This window comes from Camelus ferus, chromosome 5 (genome assembly GCF_009834535.1).
Source record: "Camelus ferus isolate YT-003-E chromosome 5, BCGSAC_Cfer_1.0, whole genome shotgun sequence".
Classification (NCBI taxonomy): domain Eukaryota; kingdom Metazoa; phylum Chordata; class Mammalia; order Artiodactyla; family Camelidae; genus Camelus; species Camelus ferus.
The window spans coordinates 45,603,592-45,624,479 of record NC_045700.1 but is presented as its reverse complement, the minus strand read 5'-3'; the positions used below and the strand labels follow the sequence as shown (position 1 = coordinate 45,624,479).

The 20,888-nt window shown below is 34.1% G+C and overlaps 1 protein-coding gene across 4 annotated transcripts in view; it reads right to left on the bottom strand.

Moving 5' to 3' along the window:
• Positions 1 to 7,702: 7,702 nt before the first annotated feature.
• The window catches only part of HAT1 (histone acetyltransferase 1), a 48,479-nt gene continuing 35,293 nt past the window's right edge, over positions 7,703 to 20,888 (bottom strand). For 3 of the 4 annotated variants that reach the window (XM_032479687.1, XM_032479686.1, XM_032479688.1), the window contains 3 exons: positions 16,703 to 16,854; positions 14,175 to 14,291; positions 7,703 to 8,143 (listed from right to left, as the gene is read on the bottom strand). In XM_032479687.1, the coding sequence (XP_032335578.1) occupies positions 7,976 to 8,143; positions 14,175 to 14,291; positions 16,703 to 16,854 (437 nt within the window). In that variant the 3' untranslated portion in view covers positions 7,703 to 7,975. The remainder of the gene's footprint in view (positions 8,144 to 14,174; positions 14,292 to 16,702; positions 16,855 to 20,888) is intronic. The other variant, XM_006195324.3, reaches the window with a different exon arrangement.

Genomic DNA, 20,888 nt, shown 5'->3' with positions numbered 1-20,888 from the left:
CTCCCATGCTTCGCCTCCACTCCCCAAACTGGCTGACAAACTAAGCAGAAACGCACCACTGCTTAAATGCATTTCTTAACTTCTTCTCCTCGCCTCTCACTCAACAAATTCTATATTCAAGACGGAAGCTGTTGAAACAAACATTGGGCAGATGCTGCCTTGACCTCTCTTCCCATTGAGCTGAGCTCCTCTGTGCTTGCCCCATCCACTTTAACCCAGAGAATAACCTGTCTGGAGAGCATTCTCCTCATCTGAAGCACACACAAGCATCCCCGCGTTTTCCTTTACTGGAGAAAGGATAAAGGAAGAAAGGCGGCAGCTGCTTTAGCAGCAGACAGCACACAAGCCTCACTGTGGTGGCCCCACAGCCTTCACAAAGAGGGATTCAGAGAGCTAGGCAAACAAACTGCACAGCCCAGTACTTGCGCACAGATTCACCTGTCAATATTACTAATTAAAAGTCTAAAGAACTGTCCAGGTGAACTGAGAGTCTAACCAAAGCATGTTTTTCAAATGGTCTTTTATAAAGTTGGAAGAGAGAGAGTACAGTTGAAGAACTGGAGAGGGCTTCAAAGATCATCTAGCCGACTCGAACTCTACCCCTGCCCATTTTAAGGTAAAGCTAGCGAGGCCCAGAAAGGTCGTAGGAGAGAAGATTCATCCCTTTTCTGTGGACATTGTAACCCTGGAGGTCTTAAAAGAATATTTTTATAAGACATTTACAAGGCATTTCTTGTGGCATTTTACACACAACATCTCTTTAGATATTCATGAAAACACGTTACACTCTCATTGCATTATGTTTCTCCACGGGGTTAATGAAAAGCCACCCAAATTGTGACAAGAAAAATATCAAAGCTTCAGTTTTACATTCAGGGTCTGTTGATTCATAGAACCAGGGTATTGTAGATGGGGACAATTTGCTTTTGGTAGCCAAATAAAGTGCACAGTAAACTATGTTTCCTTTGAGAATCATTTCCAAAGAAAATAATTATTTTTTTAAAAAATTATTTTAAAGAAAGCTCTTCACTGTCTTTTCTTTTGGCAAATTCTGATTTGTGGAAGTCACACTGAGCAGTCTCACTGTTTAAAGGTGCCACCTGCCTGCTTCAGGTAAGCATACTTAAAATTTCCTTGGTTTACAGTTGTATTTTATTTGACAATTATATGGTGCTTCAGTTGCTGAACAATATAGTAATATTATTTAAACAAAATTTTATATCAAGGTAACAAATATATAGTTTTAAAAAACATGCAATTATAACAAAGTTTACAGGGTGAAGGTATAGCTCAGTGGTAGAGCACTTGCTTAGCATGCATGAGTTCTTGGGTTCAATCCCCAGTACCTCCATTAAAAAAATAAACAATCCTAATTACCTCCCCCCAAAATAAAAAAAAAATTAAAAAGCAAACAAAAACAAAACAAAATAACAAAGTTTACAGTCTGCCTCCCATTGTAGACAGTCTGGTCCCCAGTCTGACCAGACTCAACCAATTTGAACTGTTTTTGTTTCTAGTTAACTGCTCAAAGCCATGCCAACTACAGTTGACTTTCTTGTACACTTCATTTTTCTGGAGTTCATAATTTCTTATTCTGTTGGACCTGTTACTTTTGTAGACATGTTATTCTGTTGCCATCCTCAGATTTCTTTTTATTGGAATCAGATTAGTTTTACTGTTTCTTGTACTCTACATCTTACGTGCTCTTTGATTTCACCTTTGTGCCGCTGAAATAGATCTACAAACAACTTCATCAGAAAGTGTGTGAACTAAGTTTTCTGCATTCTTAGATTTCCAAAACTACCTTTCTTTTGCTCTCACTCTTCAGTATAGGATTGGGTATAGGATTCTACATTCAAAATACTTTTCCTTCAGAACTTTGAAGACATTCTTCCATTATCCTTTAGCGTGAAGTCTAATGCTGCTTAAATTTCCCCTCCTCTCCCATTACCGGTTTGCCCCCTGAAAGCATTTAGCATCTTTATTTTATGCTCAGTGTTTTGAAATTTAATAATTTAGCCTATATATGGATCTTTTTAGGTAAGTGGTATAGTGGTAAAGAATGCAAGTCAATTGTGGTAACTCACAGCAAAAAACAATGAGACAATGAAAATATGTATGTTCATGTGTAACTGAAAAATTGTGCTCTACACTGGAAATTGACACAACATTGTAAACTGACTATAACTCAGTAAAAATAAATAAATTAAAAAAAAAAAAAGAATGCAAGTCACTTATACTGCTTAGGCTGAAGTCCTGTCTCTGTCACCTACTAGCTGCGGGACCTTGGGTGAAATCCTCTTTCCACATCATTGGAGGAGGATGCCAAGTGTGCCTCTGAAGGTTGTTGTGAGAACTGAAATGACCATTCCAGGTACTTAGCAGATAGTAAGTGCTCCTTAAATGATGATTTAATCTTGCTCAACCTTTGGTGCACTCTTCTAATTTGAAGATTAATTTCTTGAACTCTGAGGGATTATCCTCCCTTTCTTTGATAGTATCTGTTTGCTTTTCCTCTCTGAAACAAAAATAAGCTGGCTATCAGATTTCCCACACTGATTTCTCTTTTCACTCATACTTTCTCTTTTTGATGTTCCGGGGAATTTCCTCAACTTTATACCCCATGTTTCTCCTGCTCGAATTATAACAATCATTTTAAATTTCTAAGAACTCTTTCTTATTCATTGTTCCTTTTTCATAGTATTGCTTTTGTTTCATATATGCAGTATCTTTTCTTTCCCAATTTTTATTTTGAAAACTTAAAAAACATAAAAGGTTGAATCAGTGAACATCTGTATATCCCTTCCACCTAGATTCTGTAGTTAAAAAATTGTCACATTTGCTTTATTCCTATTTACGTACATATGTCTGTGTATGTGTATATACATATGATATGCCACCTAAACAAACATACTTTTTTTCTGGACCATTTGAATATAAGTTGCAGATGTCACCACTCTGCTCCTAAATACTTCATCATGTAACTTCTAGGAATAAAGACATTCTTCTACACAATCACAGTACCATTGTCACAGCTATGAAAATTAACAAATTCCATATCATCTCATATAGAGTCCATATTCAAATTTCTCTATTGTCTCAAATGTGTGCAAAACCTACCAAAATGTAAAATGTTCATACCTTTTCACTCAGCAGTTCCATCACTGTCTTGCATACATACTCCTATGTGCACAAATGGGGTAGAGATAAGCACATTCCCTGCAGCACTGCTTCTAAGAGCAGATGATAGGAAACAGCCTGAATGTCCGTTCATTTAGTATTGGGTTAAACACATTGAAACCAAACTATGGACTATCAAACAGCTGTTTAGAATCAAGGTGTTTAGAATTGAAGTGTTCAGGTATGTACCAATAAAGATGAGTTACATTAAACTGGAAAAGATTCCAAGTACTGCATGTTTGTGTTCAAACAAAAAATTACGGATGTTTGCAAACTGGTAATTAACTCTGAGGGACAAAAGAGAAACTGGTAAAAGTAATTGCCTCTGGAGAAGTGAATTGGGTGACTGGGTAGGGAGGGCAGTTTACTTCTCATCAAATACTCTTACTCGTTTTGAGTTTTGTACTACGTCCATGTTACATAATGAAAAATAGCGCTTAAAGTAGATGAATATTTAATCCCATATAGTACTAGTTCTTAACCTAGGGTGATTTTTGTCCCCCAGAGGACATGTGGCAATGTCTGGAAACATGTTTGGTTGTTACAGCTGGAGGTGGAGGTAGTGCTACTGGCATCTAATGGGTAGAAGCCAGGGATGCTGTTAACCAGCCAATACACAGGTCAGCCTGGCACAACAAAGAGCAATCAGGCCCAAAATGTTAATAATGCTAAGTTTGAGAAACCCCACTGTAGAGCAATTCTGGATGATGAGGTTTGAGAAGAGCTAAGCAAGGCAAAAGGAGTGAGCAAGAAGAAAGTCACGTCTATATGCCCAAGCATTCAAGTAACTGTGCCATTAAGATAATTCCTATTTCTAGCTGTGAAGGGTGGTTGGAGAAGTCCAATGTGCTCTTGTTTGCATAGTTTATTCCAAACTGGTACAGTGTCAAGCTACTCTAACCTTAGTTCCTGTTAATAATTTTAACTGTTGTAAACAGTAAAATAGCCACTTTAAGAATGAGGTCAGACTAAACACGATTTCTAAGGCTTTCATCTGATACTTGCACATGTACACACAGCACATGTACAAGAATATGCATGCGCTGCAGCTCTGTTGGCAGTGAGAAATACTGGAAACAACATAAATAATAGTATTGTTGTTGGTAGAGTAACTTATGGTATATCCATATAATGGATACCTTGCAGCCATAGGTCTAATGACCTCCAAGCTATGAAGTTTAAAAAGCAAGTCTGAGAACAGTGTATGTGGGAGGTCACCATCTGTACATATGATATATAAAAGATACACATGCATGTATCTGTGAGAGATATGCAAGGTATCAGAAAGTGATTGTTTCTGGAGGACTGGGGCAAGGAGATTTTCACTGTATGCCCTTTTGCACTTTTGTACTCTGTGCATACTACTTATATACATCAGGAATGCTCTAAATCAATGAGTAAATGCACTGTGTAACTCCACTGCAACACATAATACAAGGAGAATGAAATATGTATTATAATAAAGGTGTAAAGAGACATGTGGAAACACAGAAAAGTTTAGATGTTGGAAAGTTGAAAATGTTAAGAGGAAATGAGGAATTTCAAGCCATACTTCAGGTGAGGCACCAGTAATTTTAGTCATTACAAATAAACATCCTTTTTCCTAATACCTGCTCCACTAAGGTAATAAAGACAAGAGGACAGCTGGGGTATCTATCTAGTGACTAGGGCAAACATGGAAGTGGAGGTATTTCCCATGGGAGATGAAGAAAAGCCCCTCTTAGGAAGAGCCTACTGGGCTGGGATGCTTAAGACTTGGTTGGCCTATTTGATGGAAGATGAGACGGGGGAGTGGAAGTCAGGAGCCCAGGGTATAGTCCTGGCTTTGCCACTAATTCATAGTGTGACTTTAAGCAAGTGAACCTCTGGATCTGTTGTCCATCTATAAAAAGAGAGTGTATATCCCAAAAGACAAATTTTAAAAAATCAAATAGGTGATTCCTGTCAGGGAAAAAATTTCACGAAAACAGAAAAATATCCAGCCTTCCCATTAAGCAAGAGGAATATAAATTTGAGACTTTATACCTGTTGAGACAAAAACAAAATCAACATCCCATACCATTGAAATTCTGTTAAAACTAGTATACATGTTTGTATCTGTTAGTAATTCACAAAGCATTCTAGAAAATATGGCATGTTTATGTAACTGAGCCATACAGATATTCCCACTCTTTGACTCAGTAACTGCATTTCCCAGGAATTTATCTTAAGGAAATAGTTAACAGATACAAAAATATATATACATAAAGACATTAATTCATTTGAATGTTGTCTGTAATAAAAAGAAAACCTAGGTAAATGTTAAATATGGGCACATCAACATGAAATATTACACATCTATGAGAAGCATTTTGAACACTAGATATGTTAAAAAAAAAAAGGCTACTATGTTCAATGTATATAGAGATAATATACAAATGTAATTTCACTAGAATGAAGAACTATGGGTACTTTATATTTAATCAGTATTTAATATTCTTAAACTGGCTTTTAAATTCTAATAAAAAGAACTTAAGAATAAATTTGAGGAATTAAATCATTTGACCTGTGAGGTCTATGATTCTAGTAATTCTCTGATATAGCACTGAGGGCTTTGCTATGAGCTTTCCTCTAGTAGGCAAGGATGACAGTGGATCAGATAAATCTTCAGAATAGACAAGACTGCAGTGCAGCAGAGGCCCCTGCAATTTGGAAATAATCAGGGACATATAGTGGGTTTTTTTTTCCTTTTACACATAAACTAACTCATATATATACTTTGAATTTTGTGTGATTTATAAAAATAGTTTTAGACATAGCATAGACTACATCTACACCCACATCTGAGTATAAAAGCGTAAGAGGGATGAGAAAAGATGTGAGAAGGATAAGCACAGATCTCAGGACAGCGAAGGAGTCTTGAGATAATTCTAGTACAACCTCATTTTACAGATGAAAAACACTGATGCTTAGCAAGGAAACATGATACTACATGTAGAGAAAATGCAATTTGGAGAAAATAGGGAAAAAATTAAAAGTGGGGGAGAAGAGAGGGGAAAAGGTAAAAGCAGCAAGTACATAGTCACGTGTATGTGGATGATAAAAGGGATGACGGCTACCACCAGAGGGTGAAAAAGTGACCACTAAGCCCATGGTCCTATACATCTATCTTGGTATCAAATTACCCTGCACAAGGTGCAGAGCTATCAGACTTCTACTCTTTTAACTCAAAGTGAAGGCATAGACTTTCAAGCCTCAAAGATCAATGCTAAACGAGATCTTTAACCATGAACTGAACATAGAACATTGTTTAAGAAAAAAAGTACAGCAATTTGATATCACATTGGCTTTTTCTGATTTTTATAAAAAAAAATGTTTAAAGATGCTTTATACCGATTTTCCTCCCTCAGAACTCATTTTTAAGTATCAGTTGTGAATTTCAATAAAAATTTTTTAAATCTGCTAATTTACATGGAAAACAAAATCTTTAGTTTCAGAAAGACTTTGAACTGGTTCATTCTATCTGTACAAGTTATGTACATAAATGTACTCTCAGAAATTAGCAAGTCTTATCTCTGTATATAAGCTTCTGAGATGAGAGTATTTGAAGCTTTTGCAACACCCCCACTTTAAGGGGATGGCTTTAGTGCCTTTGGGATGCTGCTAGCCACAGTTATTTTGTGTCCAGGATTACTTTGCCTTTCCTATATTTGGCAGATTTTACTGATGGAAAGCTGATCTAAGGACGAGATAGTGCTTGTCTAAGCTGGGATTTTGCCTTGAGCACTGAACAAATCAGATTTTAAAAGTAAAGTTCAACTTACATACCATTTTTGATGTTATACAATACCTGGCTTACTGGCACACATTAAAAAATCAAGTTTTTACTTTTAATGATTCTGTAACCAGCAACTTATTTAACTCTACTTCAATAAAGTAAGACTATGTTAAGCAATTATTTTGTTTTTTTTTTTCCTTTTTGGACTTTGACATCTTAGTAACCTTGTAGCAAATCTTAACAGATACATACCTCGTTTTACACAAGATATTATTTCAACAGTGGTATGTAAGTTGGATTTATGTAAACTGATTTCTATCTTATCTTACATTATCATTATTTATAAAATATTTACAGTAACTTTTAAATTATCTTGAGTTAATATTTGATGCCAAACATTTAGGTGTTAGGCTATATCTAGTTTCCCTTCCCTCTCTTATCCACCCCACCCCCAACAAGCAGTTAACAGGAGCTTATTTAAAACAAAACAAATCTATATTAGGAATAATTCCTATTTAGAAAAATCACATAGGAAAAACAAAATTATCAGGAAGACCTTAAAGAAATGTGTTTTAAAGGTGCCAGATGTAAAAGCTTAGAAGCAAAGCATGGGAGGAAAAATAGTAAAAGTTTAAAAGTTTAAAAGTTTAAAAATAGTAAAAGTTTAAAGTTTAAAAAATAGTAAAAAGTTTAAAAATAGTAAAAGTTTTTCAGCAAGACTGAAAAAGTTTATCATAAGTATTTAAGAATCATATCAGCACACACTAACATATCACAACTAAGCATTTATTATACTGTTTAAGAAGGGAAGCAATTGCAGTGGTATTTCAGAAGCTGTATCTTTTTTAAATGTAATATGCTCATAGACTCTAAACAGTATTTTAAAATATACAATCTCTCCAAAAGAAAATATTCGACTAAAGATAGATAACTTTTAATGTAAGTAAAATGTTACAAGATTTTAAAATTAAAATCATCTGATTTTTCACAACACATGTACAGAAATTCAGAAACTTCCTGTACAGAGAAGTGTAATCTTTACTCTTGAGCGAGGCGTTCAATAACACGTCGATAATCTTCCACAAGTTCCTGAAAGCTTTCTTCCAGCTGTTCATGTTGCATGCTTATCTCTATTTGGTTCATCTGGTTTGTCAGCTCTTCTGGTCTAAGACATTTCCTCATTTTAGCAAGATCTCTCTGTTTTTTCTAAGCAACAAACACAATTACGGGTTAGACTAAGAAAGCTGAAACATTTCTTTATATTAGAATTTTAAGTCTCCAATGTTAAAAGTAATAGTAGAAGGAATATACCCAAATTTGTCCTATACAGTTTTTTCTTAAGGATGCCTAAACATTATGTTAATCATGAATTACAAACCCTCTAAAAGGAGGGTTCCAGAAGACATGGAATTTCTGTCAACTGATGGTAAATATAGATCTATGACTAATAGCCCCCTCTCCAAAGCATAATAAAGAACTGGCTAGTGTAGAAACTCAAATACTTCTTTAACAAATAAAATATATTAACTGAAGAGAAACAATTGAGATTAAGTGCTATTATTTCATCTCACTATTTAATCATTAACTAATTACATTACTTTTAATTTCAAGCTGGCTGCTTCTGCCACTATGCTCATTTCTGAGTTTCCTTACCCAGTGATGTATTTATGGACCACATATTGATTTTAAAATAAACTGTTGGAAGTTTCAGAAAGATAAGCCAAAAATTGTCCCACTTTAAAAAACAACATTAACTAGAGTTTACTGAGTCACTACTATCCAGACATACATTTATCTTATTAAACCTTTTTTTTTTTTTTAAACCATTCGCCATTTTACTGAGAAGGAAATCACCAGGCTCAGGAGTCTGCACCATGCTGAGGAGCTGCTAACAACTTTTAGGCAGGACACTGTGTCAGGATAGTACTGTGTTAGTATTGCTGAGGATGAGACTGAAGGGCCAAGTTAGCAGCTACTGCAAGAATTCAAGCAAGAGATGATGGAAGCCTGGACCAAACCAGTAGCAGCAGAAATGAGGGGACAGGACAGATTAAGGAAAGAACACACTGGGTGATGTGGGGAAAGAAGAATGAAGAATGACTCCAAGATTCCTGGATGGGTGACAACACTGCATTATATAAAACACTTTAATATATGACACTTTCATACATTTTGGATAAACTGCTTTAGATCGTATCAATCCTCTTTTATTAAAGTATGTAATAAGGAGCTACCTTTACATAGAGATCAGAAATCCTATGCATTAACTCATGTGATCCTAGTGACTCCATGAGATAGGTACTATAATTTTCTTCAATTGATAAAGAAAGAAAAAAAAAATACAGGAGTTAAATAACTTGTCACAGAGGTAATAAGCTGAGAAGCCAGGATTCAACCCCTAACAATCTGGTTGGAAGTCTGTATTCTAACTATCTAACTGCTTTTCAAAAGACAATTAAAAAAAAACAAACCCTAAAAACAGTATCTTCAATCCATCCTAAAAACTAATAAATGTCCCTTAAAGAAAACCCTAATGATTTTGGAATATAGACCAATCTGTCATGATTTCTACTTAAAAAGGTCAAAATTAAGCTAAACTTATAATCACACAAACATTTTAAAAACAAGGTAACAATAATAAAGTTTGGAAATAAGCCTTTACTGAAATAAGCTACTTGATAGTACAAAAAAATTAGGCTGATACTGGGTCTGATTTGGTAGAGCTAAGTAAACGACATTGCTATGACTACAATCAGAAAGAAAAAAACTTGATTAATATTAGACGCCCCGCTAAAGCAGTGCCAGTCAAACTTAAATGTGCATACAGATCACCTTGTTAAAACACAGATTCTGATTCAGCACGTCTGAGGTGGGGTGAGATTCAGCAGTTTTAACAAGCTCCCAAGGTGATATTAATGTTGCTGATATACTGACCACACTTTGAATATTAGTTCTAGAGAACTGATGAAAATTCAGATTTATTGCTCCTAAGGCCTGGAAGGGCAGTACATTCTGTACTCTTCAATCACGTAGATAAATGTTTTGTGTCTGCTGTAAAAGTTATTTTTTATGCCAAGAGGCACGACTGCACTATATAAGAGCATCTAACTTAAGGAAATGGCTCAGGAACTAAAGGGTAATGCATCCAAAAAATTATCATGCTATGTGACAGGAATATAATCTACTTTTCTAAATTGCTAACTAGTTACAACATTTATTAAATAATCTAACCCCATTGTTTGAATATGCCTCTAATCATAATAAATTCTTACATACAATAGAACCGTCATATTAATTCATAACTATTTATCAATTTTGTTCCAAAATAACCTGTAGAATGACTCGTGTGTGTTTTAAATGATGCTGTTTTTAAATATCTAAGAGCACTAACTTCCCCAATTTATCTCCCCCTTCCTTACCACCGTCAGTTTCTTCACTGCCAGTTTTTTTCACATGGATTTCAGAATTCATCTCTATTATAATTTTTATTGGCATGGCAATACATCTATGAATTAAATTTAAGAGCTCTAAGTACCTAGGAATAAAAAATACATATACTAGCTTTATGGGAAAAATATGAAACTATATGTAAAAGTTCCTCTTAAGCATGTAAACTATGGCTCAATTAAAAAAATTACTTATTTGAGTTATTTGTTATATTAACGTCAATATTCCCCAAACTGGATATGTATACCACTTTGTATATGTATGACATGTTACAAATTAATCTTTTAAAGAATGTGTTTAAAAAACTAAAAAAAAACCCAAAAGACTGATTTGGGGAACACCCCCATCTAGCAAAATGACATACATTGATTGGGAGTACAAATGAAACACTGAAAGACAGGACTCCTTAAGACTGGAACAGAACTTTTATAGGCTTCAGAATAATTTTCTCCCTCCAAAAACAAAAACTTAATTCCTTCATATATTAGGGCTGTTGATAACTTTTAATTAATGCAGACAAATTAATTAAAGATGGTATTAGTATCAATTTAACATTTGGCTTTAACGTGTAAAATGTGTTAAAGTTCCAGAAAACAATCCTTTCTTCTTGTCCGGTTTTCACAGGTTCCAAGAGGGCTTACAAAAATAATTTTAAAAATGCCACCACCTGTAAGGGCTCTTTAATTTTCATCTGCTGAACTAGTCTCTTTTGTGAAGTGCAGAGATAAGGTTCTTTTGTAACAATTCAAAAATAATAATGGTGTGGGGGCATATGAAGAGTCCTAGAACTTCTCAAAAGATATCTTTAAAAACATGTACACTGTATTGCATTGCTTTCTCTTCAGTTCCTCTATATGGAAATATTTCCATTTTACAGATGAGAAGCCCAATACCCAGATGTTAGTAAGTGTTGACAGTCACACAATTTGTAAAAGGCAGAACCAGACCTTAAAACTGAGTTTTCTGATTCCAAATCCAATGATATTATATAGCAATGATTCTAAATTTTGTATTTGTAAACCAATTATGAATTAAAATATGCTCATGAAACAATATAAAAACTTTAATGCTAAAAAAAACAGCTACACCAACTTTTCTTTTTTTAGCCAAATTGTTCACATTTCTTTTTTTTGAACACCTGAAAATTACTTCTGTACTAGAGACAGAGTTTCTTGTTGTGCTTTAAAAAATGATTCTACTTGATACAGGTTATTTTTATTCCTTCTTGGCACTGATACAAATGAATTATCAGTGTTCAAAGAACTTTTAAAGTAAGGTACAAGTACTTTTAATAACCACCCAGAAAATTTCTTGGGGTGGTGGGTATAGCTCAGTGGCAAGAGTGCATGCCTAGCATACACAGGGTCCTGGGTTCAATCCCCAGTACCTCTACTAAATAAATAAGCAAATAAATCTAATTATCGCCCCCCCCAAAACAAAAAAATTGCTTAGTGGGACAGTATGATTAAGCTGATATGGAAATTCGATCCCTCAAAAAAGGCAGCACAGAATTAGTGGATTCTGCTATCAATAAATAATTTCATACCTCAGTAGTAACTTAATGATAATCAAAATTATACTTTCTTTTCATAAAATGTATTCAATTAAAAATGTAAATTCTAAACTCCAAACTTTTCCCATTAGGCATACATTATAAAGACCTTAAAAAAAATTCTAAGCCACATTCAATATTAAGCAATTTTACTTCATTCTTAAATATAATTTTGCATTTGAGAATGCTGATAGCACAACAAAGTATGAGTATCAGCTTGGAATGAGAAACTAGAGAAAAGCATCTGCATATATTCAATAAAGAAATCTTATCACTTCTCTCATGCCTATAGGGCATTCAGCTATTTCAAGGCTTTTACAAAGTTTGTGGTATATTTTCTACCACATTGTGGCTATCAACCCAAAGTTGGCGAGAGGGACTCTCAAGCTTTATTGGTTTTCTCAATGGGATAGAATACCAAAAACTAAACTCATTAAAATGTGCATACTATAAATAGGGTTTGAGCAAGTATCTGAAGAATTTGTAATTTGTATACGAGCTTTGGTGCAAGGATGGTGATACCCATCTTGGCTGTTAAGAATCTAAAGAGTTTAATAACCAGTTTTTGGTTGTCTTTTAGATAAGGTGAACTTGCTGGACAGGTATGGTACTTAACAGTAATATAAAAAATCATTATCATTCTTTAAGAGTAGACAATACTTGCTTTTATGAACTTATCCATTATTTGCATAACTTTATGACTACTATTTACACTTAGAATTCATCATCTATCATTTGCTGTAGCTGCCTATATAAAATCTCACAAGTATCTAAGATGCACAATTCAATACATTTTTTTACTTTCCTAAAACAGTTTTAATACTCTTAAATGTTGTCATGATAATGTCTACTTATACTGTTCTATCTGCCCAAATTTCACCATAAAGAAATTTTCTAGCTAACTAGTATTACTTAAAGATCAAAATCTTTGGAAAGCACCATCTACCAATTTTCTGATGTTTCTGAATTGATAAGCATAAGAATTGATAAACAGAATAAAATGTTACTACAGACAGTTTTGGGGAAGAGTCCATTATAATTTATTACAACCTATTATATGCAGATGATAGTTCACAAGATAGAAAATAAACCCATTAAATTGCTTAATGAAATGACACTATGAAGAAAAAAATACATATATGAATCCAAGATACAAAGATTTATAGTCACAGGCAAATTATTATTATTTTTACATCCTGAATGTGATACGTTTAAACAGAATTATAGTGACAAGTTAGGAAATACAGTTGCACTGCAAACAAGATGTGATAAAGGAAAAGAGCTGGATTCAACGAGGAGTGGTGCAACCCAATACCATCAACATTCAAGACTGGCTCTATAAAGCAGAATCTTTGACAAATAAAACTTGGATTAATTCAGGAAAATCAGAACTATGTATACCTGATACACTAATTACTCATGAATTATTAACTGACTTTCTCCTTAAATATTAAGACGGATTTAAATTTGTCATTTATGTTCCCAGCTATTGTGCTGTATAAGCCTATAGGTATAGTGTATATAAATGCAGCAAACACATGTCAAGTGCTCAATAATTATTTGTTGAATAAATTAATTAATATTCTCCCCAATTAGATTACTGCCCAGCTACAAGTATCACAGGAAATCCTCCTCCACACAAGTTGTTGTGGACCATATCTACCTTAATAATGGTCAAATGATGATGAGGCCAGATTTGATCTAGGAGGGGAGACTTCTGAGTTAGAGGAAAATAAAGGAGATGAAAAAATGGAGGGAAAGGAGCAAGAAGAAAGAACATTTGAAAAAAAGAAAAGTAAACAACATTAAGTTGCAATTTTAGCTATAGTCAAGTATAGAGGTTACAAAAGGCAACCAAGACCATGTTTAGGAAGAAAGAAGCAAAGGTAAACAGAATATACATAACAAGTTGGAAGACAATTAGAAAAAACTAATATGATAATCTGTTAATGAAGTCTGCGCATTCAGTTTTAAAAGATGCATACAAACGAAAGGAAAAAACATGAGGAGACTAAATCCTTGGGATTAGTTTTTAAGTGAATGGAAACAGATTTATAGTTTATATTGGAAAATTATGACGGAGAATTCTTGTAACTAACTGGAAGAATATTTTCACTTTTGTAGAAATTAATTTAGCAAGACAATTTGGACTCTCCCATACAATGGCATTTGCTAGATTTTCTTCTTCATTTTAAACACTGACAAGAATATAATGTTTAAGACTCTTGAAAGTCCTACCTTATATGGGCTAATTAGTCTTCTTTTAATTTCCAGTCTATAGCTTCTGTATTGTTCAGCATCGCTCATATCAGTTACCAGTAGTCGAAGAATTTCATAAACCCGTCTAGCATGTTGCTAATAAACCAAATAAAAGAAAAACATGAACATTTCAAATTACAAAACAGTAACATTTCCCCAAAAGAACACAGCTTACATTGAGTATCTGCTGTGGGCCAGAAACTGTGCTAGGTGCCAGACAAAAAGCAGTGAAAGATAGTCTCTGCCCTCAAGGAGCTAGCAGTCTACTGGTAACACAGATGACTGAGGTATGGTTACTTTAATGACAGAAATATACACAGGGTATAATGGTAACATAGTCTGGGAATGGTGGAAGTGTTAGAAGAGGATTCCTGGGGGAATAAAACCTGAGCTGAACCTTAAAGGAAAGGGAACATGCCATGCTTAAAAGAGGGGAGGGCACTATGTGAGTGTGCATGTCACATGCACATGTGCAGAAGCAGTCTGACATTGCTGGAGCACAAAATAAAAAAAGTATAAGGAGTAGAAGCAAAGTGAGGATGAACCTTATACACCGGGTTGAAGAGCTGGGCTTTTATCTAGTAGGTAACAGATTTTTAAATGCAGGAATGAACAAAGCACATAATTTGAGTTTTAAATATAGCATTCTCTCAGCTACATAGAATGGTAGCAAAAAGAAGGGCAGGGAGACCAATTAGGAAGCTCAGCTATTAAATCAGGCAAAAAAATGATGAGGGCATGAACTGAGATAGCACAAATAAGAATACTAAGGGAACAAGGATTCCAGAAATACAGAAGAGGAAAGACTGGCCATGGAGGAGGGTATGGAATGACAGTGAGTTTTCACAGCCTAGGGAGATTTAGGAGGCAGCAGAACACATAAATCTGAATAGAATTCTAGTCTAAGGGTGAGGATTTAAGTGATATCAGTACACAGGCAAGAGTTTAAACCATGAGACTGGTTAATGGTTAAGATCATCCAAGGAAAGCCTACTCAGTGAAAAGAGGGAAGCGGTCAGAACTCTGCAGTATAGTGAAAGTCAAAGGGCAGACAGAGGAGACAAAAATAGTCAAAGACATATTAGAAGAATTAGGAAGTTTTGGTAACACCGAAGCCAAAGGAGTAGCCCATAGTTTTTCTGTTTCTGCCATTTCACTTATGTATTTATTGGGTATGGGGAAGCGGTCAGGTATTGTAGGCTGGGAAGATGATACTGATCTTTCTGGAAAAAACACCCAAGCTGAGCCTGAAAAAAAAAAGTATTATCTAGCTAGGCAAAGATGAAGGAACAGGAGAAGGGGGTGTAAAGGCAAATGGAATAGCCTATATAAAGGGACATAAGAGGAGGAAAGATGTAGAATAGTTGAGAAATGGCAAGAGGTTTAGTAAAGCCAGATCATGTGGGAAAGTGGTAGGCAAGGTAGGCAAGGGCAGATTATGTTGGGATCTGTGTGCCATACTAAATTCTCATTAATAAATAAAGGTTTAATAAAGTCGGGAGATATCAATTATTTCTAAAACATTATTTCATCTTAAAGCCAGGAAACCATTAAAGTGTTTTTATGCATCAGAAGATGGAAAGTTTTGATTCAAACTGAGTTGTTTGCTGAAGATCAGGCAGTGATCAGTTAACTTTCGGTAAACAGTTTTGGAGCTCAAGTGGAAAATCTGGATTGAAGATTTAGATGAGACCTCCCAGGTGGAGTAAGTAGAACGAGAAGAAATGAGGATTGGATAAAGAACTTTGGGGGAAGAATTATCTTTAGAGAACATACAGAAGAGTAGAAGCCAGTGACATTATCTCAAAGAAAAGAATCACAGTGGTAGGTGGAAAACCAGGAACTGCAGTGCCTTAGAAGCTGAGGGAGGGGAAGTCAGGGGTACCAAGTGCTAGTCCTTATTACTGAAACACCATTCATCCCACACACTTTAATAATCCAAAACTTACTCATTCTTCAAGGCCTAGATCAAAATGCATCCCTCCCATGAAACACTACGACTCCCTTGCTTACGTAAATCTAATAAACTCCTCTGAACTCCCATATTATTTTTTTCTGTACCTATCTTAAGATACTTACTACTTTAAAATTCAAACAAATATATATAGAAGTATAAAAAGTGAAAGTGTTTTATTCCAACCCTTCTCCCTACCAATGCAATCTCCAGGGGGCATTAACTACTTTACTAGTTTAGATACACATTTTCCCAAAAAGCAAACTTAAGATCTTACTATCCATCTTTGTTCTGTTACCCTTCATATAGCCTTGAAATCAATTATCCTTCCATTCCATTAATGAGAAAATAGAGGCAAAAGGAGGTAAACTAAACTGCCCTAAGAGCAAGTGGTGAAGCCATATCTGAACCCAGGCAATCTGGCTTCAGGGCCTGTACTCTTAACCACTGCAACTTCCCACACATGTACTCTTAGTTTATTTGCAATGTTTAAATAATGTACTTAAAAAAAATCTTCAAACTTTAAATATTCTCCTCCTACAGAATAAAATACCTTATTTATTTTGAACTTCTGTTGAGCCTCTATTGCCATATCTTCACTGAATCCTTGCATTAACTTTTCCCGGGAAAAACAGGGCAAATCTTGACAAAGCTTCACAAGCACAAAGTCTCTTAATTTCACGTAGCTTTTGGATGGATCTTCCGCTAAAGAAATAAAGCAGAATAACATTTCCCTGACCGAACATAATTTCTTCATTATCTGTAATCTCAGTATACATGCTAAGCTTAGAAAGGCAAATATTCTTAAAATAATTATATATATATATACATACACAAAAGTTACAATGTAACAAATTATTCCTTATAAATCAAACAGCACCATTATCTTTGTCAAATAAAATTATAAGTGTAATCCTTTTGCAAAGACATACGTATTATTTGTGAAATTAGAGCTACTCCTTTTCAAAGGTAAACTTTTTGACTGGTTTGCTGTCATATGCATCTTAGTTTTATTTTTAATTAAACTAGCTGTATAAATAAGAGATTCAAGTTTGGATAATCAATTCCAAAAGCAAGTATTTTTCTGATAGCTAAGGGTTCCAAAACTCAATTTATAACTCCCTTACTTTAATAAACTTTAGTCTGCTATGCTTCTTTTATCCAAATAAAAAAAATTCTTCCTTTTACAAAAATAAATCTTTTTAATTTAGAGAATAAAGTGAGAATGACTGATCCTTTCTTCACTGCATCTGAATAGCATAGATCTTTCTTTATGTTTGTCTATGTTATCTACACTAGACAGAGAACATGAGTTTGAGTCCAAGTTCTGTCATTCATAGATGTAGGACCTTAGGCAAATTTCCTCACTTCTCTTAAGCCTTCCTTTTCTGATTAGTAGAGGACTTGAAACAAAGAATGTTAAAGTGTGAACTAGTTCATGGATCATAAGACAATACTATTACAATATCAATAGTCTACAAACTATTCAATGCAATCCCTATCAAAATCCCAGCTAACTTTTTTTGTTGCAGAAATTGATAAGCTCATCCTAAAATTGATATGGATATGCAAGGAACCCAGAATAGCCAAAACAATCTTGAAAAAGTTAGAGGACTCACATTTCTTGATTTCAAAACTTACTACAAAGCTATAGTAATCAAGACAGTGTGGTACTGGCATAAAGATAGACATGTAGATCAATGGAATTGAATTGAGAGTTAAAAATAAACCCATTTATGGCCCATTAAAGACAATTCAATGAGGGAAAAAATAGTCTTTTTAACAAATGGTACTTGGACAACTGGATCTCCACAAACAAAAAGAGTGAAGTTGGACCGCCTTTTCTCACACCATACACAAAAAATTAATTCAAAAAGTATCACAGAACTAAATGTAAAAGGTAAAACTACAAAAATTTTAGAAGAAAACAAAGGAGTAAATCCTCATGACTTTTGATTAGGCAATGGTTTCTGAGATAATGGAACCAAAGCACAAGCAACTAAAAAATAGTAGATAAATAGGGCTATATCAAAATGTAAAACTTTTGTGCTTCAAATGATACCATTAAGAAAAAATGAAAAGACAACCCACAAAGTGGGATAAAATATTTGCAAGTCATATATATGATAAGGAACTTGTATCCAGACTTTTTATATAAAACACTTTTCAATAAGTAAGAAAAAGACAAATAACCCAATTAAAAAATAGGTGTAAAAGGTCTAAATAGACTTTTCTCAAGAAGATATACAAATGCACAGTAAGTACATGGAAAGATGCTCAACATCATCAGCCACAGGGAAATGCAAATCAAAACCACAATGAAATGCCATTTCATGTCCACTAGGATGACTAGAATCAAAAAGGCAGTAACAAGTACTGATAAGGATGTGGAGAAACTGAAACCCTCATATACTGCTGGTCAAAATATAAAATGGTACAGCCACTTTGGAAAATTGTCTGATGGTTCTTTAAAAGGTGAAACATAATTACCAGATTTTCCACCATTTCCATTTCCTAGGTGTGTACCCAAGAGATATGAAAACATAGGTCCACACAAACACTTGTACCTGAATATTCATAGTAGATTATTATTACTCAGAAGAGCCAAAAAGTGAAAACAACCCAAATGTCCATTAACTGATGAACAGATAAATAAAATGTATGGTATACCCATACAATGGAACATTATTTGGCAATAAAAAGAAATGAAGTACTAATACATGCTACAGCAAGGATGAATCTTGAAAACATGCCAAGTAAATGCAGCACTCATATATTGCATGACTCCAATGTTCAGAACAGGCAAATCTACAGAGACAAAAAGTAGATTAGTGGTTGCCTAGAGCTGGGGGGAGGGTGGGTAGCAAGGGTAGGGGAATGAGAGGACAGAAGTAACTGTTAATGGGTACTGGGTTTCTTTTTAGAAGAGTGAAATATAAAACTAGATTATGGCGATGGCTGCACTGTAAGTATGGTAAAAATTAATTGTTTATTTTAAGTAAGTGAATTGTATGACATGCTAATTATATCTCAATAAAGCTGTTTATAAAAAAAGTCTGAGCTATGGGTAATGATTTATGATTAAGTCATTCATTCAATCATTCACTCCATATGTATGAATACCTTCTTTATGGTTCTGTGTAGCACTTCATATCCATATAATTATTAGGTAATTATATGACTATAGCTTTAACGTGAAAAGAAGTGAAATTCTGTCATTGTATCAGTTTGGTATGCAATTATGATTTATAAAGTATGGACAGATAATGAAATCAAAAGTGAACAAGCTAACTGAAATGCAGACCTAAATAGAAAATCAAGTAAACATAAGACTGTAATGTAATTAGTTATTCTATCCCATTCTTCTGTCTTTTCTATATTAATCTGGTTGCACCATGCAGTTATACAAGCCACTCAGAAACCTGAAGGACATTCTGATTCATTCTCCTATGTGCTGCCACCAGTAATTTTTTTCAACTATTACAATAACCTCCTTGTTTTCCTTACATGTACTCTCCAGCTTTATAAAATGTAAACTGGACTGATACAATTAAAAACATTCAAGTGTATCAACATAACTGTAATGGGAGTCTCAGAGAAAGAGAAAGACAGTATCTGAAGAAATAACAGCCAAAAACTTGCTAAATTTGGTGAAAAACATTAATCTACATATACAGGAAGCTCAATAAATTTCAAGTAGGAAAAACACAAAGAGATCCACATCTAAACACATCATAATCAAACTGTCAAAAGCTAGAGATAAACAGAAAATCCTGAAAGCAGCAAGAAGAAACAACTCATCAGAAGCCATGGAGGCCAGAGGTCAGTAGGGTGATATATTCAAAGTACTCAAAGAAAAATACTGTTAATCAAGAATTCTATATCCAGTAAAATTATCCTTCAAAATTAAGGGGAAATAAAGACATTACCAGAAAAGCAAAGACAAGAAATATACTGCTAGCAGACCTGCCTAACAAGAAATACTGAAGTTGTTTAGGCTAAAGGAACATGGTACCTCAAATCCACATGAAGAAATTAAGAACACCAATAGTTACAATGATAAATATAAAAGGCATAAATCTTTCTCTTTTTTCCTCTCAATTGGTTTAAAAGACAGTTACATGAAAAAATAATTATAAAACCAATGTTTGGCTTACAATATATATAAATGTAATATATGCAACAATAATAGTACAAAGAGAGGGAAGAATAACTATAATGGAGCAATTTATTTTACCAAAATTAATCTGAAATAGACTGTTATAAATTAAAAAATATACATCTTAAGCCCCAGAGCAACCACTAAGCAAAAAAAAAAAAAAAAAAAAAAAGAGTAAAAAAAACCAACAAAGGACTTTAAAAACTTCACTAAAAACTACTGACCACAAAAGGCAGTAGAGTGAAACAAAAAAAAGCAACATAGAGAAACTACTTCAATAAAAATGAATGAATAAATAAATAAAAAGGGGAAAAAAGAAAACAGCAAAGTGACAGGCATAATTCCAACCACAGCAATAATTACATTAAATGTAAACATATTCAACACTCCAATCAAAAGGTAGAGATTTTAAGACTGAATAAAAAAGGATCGAACTATAGGCTATCTATAAGAGACACGTTATAGATTCAAAGTCAGGCTGAAAGTCAAAGAATGAATATACCATGCAAACAATATGAGGTCTGGAGTGGCTATATTAATATCAAGCAAAATAGAGTTTAAGACTTTATCCCCTCAACCT